Source organism: Coturnix japonica, chromosome 26 (genome assembly GCF_001577835.2).
Source record: "Coturnix japonica isolate 7356 chromosome 26, Coturnix japonica 2.1, whole genome shotgun sequence".
Lineage (NCBI taxonomy): Eukaryota > Metazoa > Chordata > Aves > Galliformes > Phasianidae > Coturnix > Coturnix japonica.
Window position 1 is genome coordinate 3,612,558 of NC_029541.1, and position 10,340 is coordinate 3,622,897.

The 10,340-nt window shown below is 42.3% G+C and overlaps 1 protein-coding gene across 1 annotated transcript; it reads left to right on the forward strand.

Moving 5' to 3' along the window:
• On the forward strand, positions 1 to 8,670 carry CAPZA1 (capping actin protein of muscle Z-line subunit alpha 1). Its single transcript, XM_015885247.2, has 10 exons — positions 1 to 116; positions 3,092 to 3,155; positions 3,387 to 3,438; positions 4,205 to 4,268; positions 4,674 to 4,880; positions 5,262 to 5,341; positions 5,559 to 5,637; positions 6,001 to 6,072; positions 6,673 to 6,735; positions 7,213 to 8,670. Exons 1-10 carry the CDS (start codon positions 78 to 80, stop codon positions 7,351 to 7,353), a joined length of 861 nt encoding a protein of 286 aa, XP_015740733.1. The 5' UTR covers positions 1 to 77; the 3' UTR covers positions 7,354 to 8,670.
• The last annotated feature ends 1,670 nt before the right edge of the window (positions 8,671 to 10,340 follow it).

Consider the following 10,340-nt stretch of genomic DNA (forward strand, 5'->3'; position numbering starts at 1 on the left):
CGGCGAATGAGCTTCCGGTCTAACCCAAACGGGATTCCCGGCATGCTCCGCGCGGGGCCGGGCCCTGAGCTGCCAAGATGGCCGACTTCGAGGAGCGGGTGTCGGACGAGGAGAAGGTAGGGAGCGGCCGACCCCGACCCGAGGACCCCATGCTGCCTCTAGGGCCGGCCCCACAGCGGGCAGGGGCTGCCCTTCGGCTCCTCCCTTTCCCCGGGTTCATTCAGTTTGATCCCCGTTCCGTTCCCACACTCCCTTATCCCGCATCGCTTTGGTGCGGAGCTGAGGGGATGGGATGTGGAGAGAAAGGTTCATATTGAAAAGAGGAGAAAAATAGATTGTTCTTCTGGCTTATAAATGTGGGAAAATTACCGTCTGAGTTGCCACAAAGGAAAAGCTGGCAGCCTATGGCCATTTCTTTCCCACAGCTGCAATGCCTTGTATCGTTAAACTGTTGCATTTGGGGTTTTTTTTGCGTTGTTTCATGGAATTCTGCTCTGGGATGTCAACATTCGGGGATCCTGTGAGCACGGAGTCGCTTTTCTTTTCTCCTTTTCCTCCCTGGTTGTGCTTAATGTCAGCAGCTTTATGGTGAAGGAGGCTGGCAGGGCCTTACGGATCCATTGGGCCATCAGTGTGTTAGATCCCAGCAGCACTGAAACCAATAGAGCAGAATTCACCTGGAAATTAAATCCCTCCAGTGCTGTATCAAATCTTTGACCTGCTGTCATTCGGCTGCTACCATGGAAATCATTGCATTTGAAATGAAAATGGGCCCTTTTTCCTCTTTCCTCTATATTCTATGGCTCTTTCACAGCACTTTCAGATGGATGCATCCTGCACCGCCTGTGCCCCAGCATTTCATTTGTCCAAGCAGATAGAATTGCACTTGAAACTGGAACCTTTGTTTGACTTCATGTCCCAGCACAGGCAGGTTGGAATCAGTCTAAGTAGCTCCATGGTGGAAAACGATAATGAATTCTAAGAAACGTACAGCAGAGCTTTATTACGCCACCTGTTTAATAAAGAAACCAACAATTAAACAAATGATAAAATTCACTTGTGCCCTCATACATCCCAACCCTATAAGCCTTGAGGAAAGCCAGTGCTCAGGAATCATGTCTGCTGCAGTGATGGGCAGCTTCTCTATCAGCAGCTCTCCCCATTTTGGAAAGAGGAAGTCAGTGTCGTTTGCTTGCTGCAGAGCTACCTGAAATGGCAGCGATGGGCAGGAAATGGGGCAGCTTGCAGAAAACCTTATTTTAATGCTTCTGCAAAAGAACTTCCTGCCACTGTGCTGACAGTGCACTGAAACAAACCAGCCCTAAAAACGATAAGTAATAGTGATTTGAATGCATGGCGTTTAGGATTAAGTTCTCTATTGTCTGCTTCTTTCGCTCTGCTCCTGATTTCAATGGTTTGATTTAAATGCTTTTTATTTTATTGCTCCACAACTGAATCGATGCGAGGGCTGCTTTAAACCACTGAGTGGTTTTCTGTGGCATGAGCTCCAAGTACTGTATCTGCAAATGCTTCAGTGCATTGTTACACCTGTACCAATGCTTACACTTGCGCTTCCTTAGAAAAGGACATTGTATCATTTCCAGAGTATTTCAGCCCTTCAGGGCTGTCAGTGAAATCCACAGAGGATACAGAACAGAAGCATCCCTCTTAATTACTGCTGGGTTATCTTCGTCACCATCCGAGCTTCCAACAGCGAAGCCTAACAAGGTTGTGAAGCAGTACATCCTAATTACAGTTCTTTGGACAGTGAAAAGCTCCACACAATAAGAACGACATTGTTAGGATTATAATATCTTTATCAGCCTTATTTAAAAGCAGGAAATCATGAGAAAATGGTTTTACATTTTTCCTAATATAAACTATACAAGTTACCAACTCAAGTCAACAAAATCCAGTGTAAGTTTTTCACTTGTACTGTACAATAACTTCATGCATAAAGAATGTACAACTTTCAAAATAGATTCTAATTTGGAAAGCAATCTGTTTTTATCTGAAGCTCTGCCCAATTAAGGCAGAGCAGTTACTTGATACTGTTGGAATAAGGCAATTTACCCTTTGTTTGGAAAGGTGTGAGTTTTCATTCATGGCTTGCTTTAAATGTGACAATTGATACAACTATTTCCAATTAAAACATGGCAGACAGGAGAGAAACAAAGTGTTTTTCCAGCTGTGGCAGCTGAAATTACTGAATTACTCCAAAATTCTAATAATCCCAGAGTTGTGTGAGATTTTGGGTTACAGTGAAGTTGTTTTATTTTTCAGAAGGAAACTGCTTTTGTTTTTACAGCCTCAGAGTTTACAGATATTTGGGTATTTTCCTTCCAGTTGACCTTTTCTCTTATTTATTGTAACACAGTTCCAGATGCCTTCATTCTTTCCTTACAGTGACGACTCATGGCTGGACTGTGCTGCAGTTTCCAATAAAAGACTATTGCAGGATAAGGGAAGGAGTAATGAACCAGAGAAGAGTGGCCAGTAAACCTTGAGAAAACATGCCAGAAAAGCTGGTACACTGCATGGAGCAGATCCAGTTCTTTTTGTTAACTACAGACTCCAAAGAGACAATAACTCTTGAAATCATAGCTTGACATCGATAACAAGAAACCAGGACATCCTGTAATGAATCCCTATTCAGCTCCTGACAAAGTCAGCAACAAATCCATAAGTCAGGGTGAAGTTAAACAGGTTTCCTACACTGTTTCTGGATAGGTTTAGGATATAACAGTTTGAGTACATACATTTAATGTCCTTGCACAGGACATCATGCTAAATGTTTGTGTAGTGGATACACAGATACACACTTGCAACTCTGTACAGAGAAGTAAACAGTACTGGGAAGGCTGAACATTTTCACAGTCACCCATGTGGAATTTGCTCTTCTTGCTACTTTTTGCACTAAAAAACAGTATCTAGCCTTATGGGACTGATGGTTTCCACTTTGAAAACACACACCTGGATTTCTCCCTGACTCTGATAATGAGTATTATCATCAGATTTGGGGGTTTTGTTTAATTGCTTCAGAGTAGGTTGCAATATGCCTGCATTCAGCAAATGGTTTTTGTCTTAACAGGTGCGTATAGCTGCAAAGTTCATCACTCATGCCCCTCCTGGAGAATTCAATGAAGTATTCAATGGTAAGTAAAGAAAAGCCATCAGTAACATTTTATCCACACCTCATCCGAGAGGCTGTGGCTGTCATAAGTTGCTTTTAAGGTCAAGTAGAAGTTGGGAAAAGCATGCTGCCATTCTGTGACTACTTACCCTTAATAAAATGAATTTAATCAGCAATGTTTATGTTTGTACAGTTGTAAAATAGAGAAACATTTGATCAAAAAACCCAATAACTTACATGTTCTCTTCTCCAGATGTCCGGTTATTGCTTAACAACGACAATCTTCTCAGGGAAGGAGCAGCACAGTAAGTATTCATGTTTCAAGCATAAAGACTATGCCTCTCTGTGGTGGTAATTTGACTTACACCCATCATCTTGGAACAAAGGAAGCCATTTGTTTCATTGAGAGCAGTCTGCTGTAGTTCCTTATCCCCCACCGAAATATATAATGAAAGGCATGGCTGGTTCTTTTTAAAAGGCTTAAATTGGAATTTGTGGTGTAGAGGCCGTACATAACAGACAGGAAGGCACTCTGCCAAAAAGGCTAATTCTGCAGCAGCAAGAATGGCTGATCTTGTTGAAATGCGATTTGGTGAGCAAGTGAAGCCTGAAATTCTGAGCAGTCCTCAGCCAGAGCATAAAATAAAAGCTGCCTTCAAAAACTGCTTTCAGAACATCTTGTTTACTTGCACAGTCACATCAGAAGGTGTCTACATGCTATGCATAAAGGGCTTCTGATGTTTTATTTAGATCTGTGTGACACATCCGTCAGCAGGTCTTGACAGAAGAAAATTGTTGTAAACATTAGTCTACTCATATTTGTTTACCTTGCTGCCTGTTTTGCATCAGCTTGCTCATTTTCCCTCAGGCTCCCTTCTGTTCTACTTTTGAACTCTGTACTTTCATGATCACTGAATAAGCCTGGCTTTAGACCCAGATTATTACAGCTATCAATGTGTGGATTATTTGCAAGTTGCAATTTTCCCTGTAGTATGAGTCATACCATGTGCTTATTACTAAAAGAATATGAATATACGTACAGCTAAATTTCATGCTCTTAATTCTTAACAGCGCATTTGCACAGTATAACATGGATCAATTCACTCCGGTGAAGATAGAAGGGTATGATGATCAGGTAAGGAAAAGCTTTACACTCAAGATTTCTGTTACTGCACAGAAGCAATATCTATTTTATCAGGATCTCTATGATTTTCTTTCTACATGCAAATTATCATCTTTTCTTCTTCCCCCACATCATCCCTGCATTACCAAATTGTTGTTCTTGTGTAAGAGGCAGAGGCAAAATCTTTCCTTAGAGCATTGTCTGTTACTACATGGTGACTAATTCATTGTTAGGTAAAGCTTCACACTGAAGTCATTGGAATTCCAGATCAAGTGTGAATGATTAAAGATTACTTTAACTCCCTACATTACTGCATGCTCACAGTTCCTACTGGTGAATTCTCAGTGTTACTTTTTCCTGTGGTCTCACGTTTATAGCAGCATAAGAGCATTTTGATTTTTGTTTCTTATTTTTCAGGTCTTAATCACAGAACACGGCGATCTGGGCAATGGCAGATTTTTAGATCCAAGAAACAAAATCTCTTTCAAGTTCGATCACTTAAGGAAAGAAGCTGGCGACCCTCAACCTGAGGACACAGAATCAGCTTTAAAACAATGGAGAGATGCCTGCGACACTGCACTGAGAGCTTATGTGAAAGATCATTACCCAAATGGCTTCTGCACTGTTGAGTATCCATCTTGTTTCACTGAAAATCTTTGCTGTGTGTCATTCAGTAGTTCTGTCTTCATTGGTTCTTTTGGCTAATTTTGGAATAAATTCAAAAAGGGTGCAAATAATCTTGGTATGCACGTAGTGGTAAAGATTTATTGGACCCTATTGTTCATATTAATGACTTTCAAATACCTTAACACCTGCTATTAAAGAATAGGAGGCATTATTTGCACTTAACTGCTAATGGAAGTACTGGACAATGTAACTAGTGGTACACATTCCAAGTGAGATACCACAATAGGAAACATCCACAGCACTGCCAAGAGCAAAAATTGCAAGTGGTTTTTGTCAGCTCTTGGGCTGATTTAACTCTTTTTTTTATCCTGAATACAGGTTTATGGTAAATCTATAGATGGACAGCAGACAATTATTGCCTGTATTGAGAGCCATCAGTTCCAGCCTAAAAATTTCTGGTAAGACTGTTTAAACAGCATTTTCGTCCTTTACTACACTTCAAATAAACCCTTCCTCTACTTGCTTCTACTGCACTTCAGAAATTGAGTTCATTGGCATATGAAGCACTTCAATACAGATCACAGAGCAACACGACATCATTGCTCACATTAATTTAGCTTTTATCCTGGTTAGCACTTATGGCAAATACAGTTTTTATGCTTCACCCGTTTCTAGGAATGGTCGCTGGAGATCAGAATGGAAGTTTACCATCACACCACCAACAGCTCAGGTGGCTGCAGTGCTTAAAATCCAGGTGAGCTGCATTATCTGGCAATAACGGGAAAAACTGCTTGCCATAAACTACTGCATTTGCTCAAATTGAGATTCTGAAATTCAGCAAGTGAACTTCTAGAGTCAAGGTATTACTAAGCTATACAGTTCAAGAAATTAATTCCTAAAGCTTCATTGTTTTGAACGCTGTCTATAGCCTGGCCTATGATTTGTTGTATAGCATTGTCCTATACGCCTCCAAGTGTATCAGGCTAAAACCTATTCTGATTTTATGTACAGCAGAAAAGACTCACAACAAAGCTGTTGTGCCATTTTGGTAGCATTTGGGGGCTCTAGGGATTATAAAATGAGCATTAACGATAACCTGTGTTTTGTCTTTGTTTAGGTTCATTATTATGAAGATGGTAATGTTCAGCTGGTTAGTCACAAAGATATCCAGGACTCTGTACAGGTTTCAGTAAGTATGCCAAAACATTTTCAAAGATAAAGCAGCTCTTCTATTTCTTATATATATCATGAGGGTTATGGTTGTATGACCGCATTCCATTTAGTTTAAATTAAAGGTGATCAGTCAGTGTAGTTGTAGGGCTTTTTCCTTGGTTGTATGAAAAACACAGACTATTGATTGCTTAAAATAAGACAGCATTAAAAAGTACAATCTCCATTGGACAGCTTATCTTAAGAGCGTCACTTAAAGAGGGAAGACTACCACTTTCTATATACATGCTATGGAAACCAAGTCATTATACCCAGGGAAAAATAAGTAACACTGTAGCACGGCAGGGGGAGCAGTAGTCAAAAATCCCTCATCTATACCATGAAGGTCTATGTGCCTTTTGCTCACAGGGGTGAGTCCTGTTTCAGTTTCAAGCACAAACTCAGCCTGGTTTCTTGAGCTCCACTGAGATATCTATAGTGAGCAGAAGGAACCAGCTACAAACATCAGCAGCTTCTATCTCATGTTATGCACTGTGTCTGTACTCAGCCTCTCATTTGAGAGGACAGCCATTAAAAATGTTATTTTTAAACGTGCAAATTGTTTTGTTCCTCTTTGCAGAGCGATGTTCAGACAGCTAAAGAATTCATTAAGATAATAGAAAACGCAGAAAATGAGTATCAGGTAAGACAAAGATGAGTGGTTGTTAAATACATCAGAATCATCTCAATCTCCGTCTACAGTTAAATGAAAATTGACCTCAGATTTTGTTCCTGACTGAATCTAGCATCAACTGTAAAAATTAATTAGAAAATGATATTGCCAGAATCTAATTGTAAAGTTTTATGTAATTATCATTGTTTGCCATATAGTTATTTTAAAGGGTTACATGCTGAAAAGCGTGGGAGCTTTTTACTTGATCCCAGCCTTTATGCTGGAAAAAGACTTGATGCAGATAAGTCAGAGAGGCACCTCAAGGGAACAGTGCTACATACAGGAGAGCTCAGTAGAATCCCTTCACTTGCACACACACTTGTAACTGCGTTATTAATTTGGTTGTAGTGTTACAGTGTGCATTCCCCTTGTAGAAAAAGGCTTTAACACTTGTGCTTTTTCAGAGTATCTCAGTGCTGTTCTAACTGAATCTACTTGCTCTTGCAGACAGCAATCAGCGAGAACTACCAGACTATGTCAGACACCACTTTCAAAGCCTTACGCCGGCAGCTGCCCGTCACCCGCACCAAGATCGACTGGAACAAAATCCTCAGCTACAAGATTGGCAAAGAAATGCAGAATGCTTAACGTGGAAATAAGGAGCTGTATGAAATGTTTGTGTGCAAAAAAACAAATGTGGTCCTATGCCAAGTAGATGGTTCCTAAACCAGTGCAGCGTATTTCTAGGGCTTTCAAAGTTGACAGGTTTTCTAGCCTCAGAGAGAACTGTGGAACAAATAGCATTGTCTTTGTGTTTTGTGTTTCCTGCCACGTAAGCTTCCTCTTGTGATTGCATATACCAATAGGTCGTTTTAATTAAACCACATTCATGGTTCAGAAGTGTAGCTGTTCTCAATCACTAATTGTACTGGTTGGAAAACTGCCTAGCTGCAAAAGCCCTATTATAAATACATCTGAGGGTGCAGGGCATTTCCTTCACCTGTATACAGCACTCCAGGTACTCCAGTAAGTCCATCAAATCTGCCAACAGCTCAAGGCACTGTGCTGCAAGGTGTAATAATACGAGACACAGTAAGTGCTCCCAAGCATCCTTACTACTGACCTCCACAAAGCAAAAGCCTGTAGGCTTGGATTTTACTATACATAATGAGTTTACAATATCCATTACAGAAATCCCTACACAAATAGCTCTTCCAGGGACCTTTTTTCTTCCAATCTGAAGATTTGAGCCATGCTCCCTTAGAAATGAACGTTTTTGCTCTCTTTTATGTTTGTGCAGTTATCAGACGTCTGCATTTTTATAGAGCTCCGAGTTGGATCGCTGCTGATCTGTGGAGACTGGATTAGCTTAAAAATGCAAATGCCTGCAAAAAATAGGCATGTCGTGCTTTAATGCTTTGTGGCAGGTTCATCAAATGTATATCACAGGTGTATGGATGGATAGCATACAAAATAAATCAACTTGAACCAAAGTGGGAGGAATAACTTCTCCATTTTGTCTTTGTTGTGGCCAGTTTCTTGTCACACCTAAGGGGAATCCTGGAATTAATCTCTTCATTGCTCTTAATTGCTTGCTTTGTGTTAATTTGTTTTGCTGTAGAATCAAGAATAGCAGTCCTATTAGTTTATCTGCCGGGGATAATGGAGAGACATGTAAACTTCCTCCTCAAGTCAAAGCTTGCAATTAGATTCATCACAACATAAAACCCCTTTGGTTCACTCACTCTGCCTTGTTTACACTTGGTTATCAATGGGCCTTTCTGCAGGTTCTGGTTTTTTAAACTAGTTAGTGTCTTCCTATTTTTAATTACACCAAGAGCTCAAGAAAGTGGGGACAGGACATAGGGACAGGACTGCCCGTGCATTACAAGTCAGGTTTTGCAGTTATATCCTATGTACCCTTTGTGAGAAATTCTGTCAAAATAAAATCTATTTGTATTTGCTGTTGAGACTGACCATTCATCATACAGGCACCCTCTGTGTAGTCCAGTAGGAATACACTAATCTTTGCTTTAAAGCCATTTTAAAGCCATTCACGTCCATTCTTTCCTGTTGACTGCAGGTGACAGCCTGAAAACTGCTGTGGTATTGCTTGCAAACCTCCACCCCGGCACTCAGAGCAGGGAACTGGAGCCTTTCAGGTTGAAAGAAGAAGCAGCAGCTGTACCACTCGAACAAAGCACTGCACCCTGGTGAAACAACAGATGAGGGGGCTCTGCTAATCACCAAGTCTTATTGCAACACCTCCTAAGCTCATAATGCACAACTTGTGTAACAGCACTGGATACGAACATGCCATGCTCAGAACAGCTCCTTTGGGAGGGAGCTTATAAACCAACACACATCCTAGGGTCAGGCACGTTAGACAAAACAAGGCTGCCCTAATGCTAGCAATGTTTGTGTTCTGTTTGCACCCAGCTGTGCTCAGTGCTGCTGAAGGACAGACCATCCCTTCTGCCAGCATTGTTTGCAGGAGGGTTTCCTGCCCCTGCTGCTGGAGGAGGTGAGGCTCAGTGCAGAGATGCTGTGGGCCTATCCAGACAAGCACTGCAGCAATTCCAAGAATGCAAAGCTGAAACAGAGGCCCGAGATAACACTGAACACAACAGAGCTTTTATCTACCAGCACAGCCTCCACCTCAAGGCCAGTCTCACTCTTCCTGCTCTGGGTTACTTTGTAAGTAGTTCACTGCTTGTCCCAGCTTTAAGATTGAGAGGAGAGAGCATTTCTATCTTCAGAGCCTTCTTTTAGGGTCTTGCTGACCTCCTCACCTTCCTGCTCCACCAGCCTCTCACCTATCCTCATCCTTTACCCAGCTCCTTAGAAAATAACAAGGTTCAGCATAACACTGCAGCTGAAACACTGAACTGCCAGCAATGACACATTCTGAAAGCTGCTCCATCTGTAAAGCTGTCAGCTGTTCTCAACCAAAGGTTTCAGATGAAACTGAGACCAGCCTGAAACCAGTGCACTGGTACAGTGTGCAGCCACCAAGCACTGACCCCAGCCACTCACATCAAGTGTGCGCTGCAACTTGACCAAGCCAGGGTAGCACAGACAGGTTTTGTACCTATTTGCAATATCAGACTTTAAACACCCAACATCCTACCTATAGGATGGGACAAAAAGACTTGGAAATGACTTTTTCCAAGAGCAACACCTGTATTTTCCAAGCCTCAAAGCCCTCCCACAACCTGCCCAGGACCCCATAGCAGTGCCCAGGAGTTACCCAGCTGTACTGACAGCAGTCTTACCCCAGGGCTTCAAGCTGCTTTACAAGAGCAGGTCAAGAATCCTCATCCCTCCTGGGCAGACTCTAGAGCTTTAAACCAGAAAAGTGATCCCTATTTATGGAGCAGCAGTGAGAGCTGTGAGCCCACACCCCTCATCATTGCTTACAACACACCTGCACAGAGCACCTGGGGGCTCCTCCTGGCCCACGCAGCCCTGACAGCATCACAGGACTGAGTCCGGCCCTTTGCAGTTCCACTGCCCGGCCATGACCCCTCCCCAGCCCCCATCAGGATCCGGGGGTTGCGGGCTGGGGGCCGGGTAGGGCTCGCGGGGGCGGTGGAGCGCGGTAGGGGCGGCCCCATCCCCGGGCGGGCGGTTCC

Coding starts and splice junctions, on each gene's coding strand:
- CAPZA1 (XM_015885247.2), top strand. CDS start 78: ATGGCCGACTTCGAGGAGCGGGTGTCGGACGAGGAGAAG. Junction 4,269..4,673: donor TAGAAGGGTATGATGATCAG/GTAAGGAAAAGC, acceptor CTTATTTTTCAG/GTCTTAATCACAGAACACGG. Junction 4,881..5,261: donor ACCCAAATGGCTTCTGCACT/GTTGAGTATCCA, acceptor TCCTGAATACAG/GTTTATGGTAAATCTATAGA.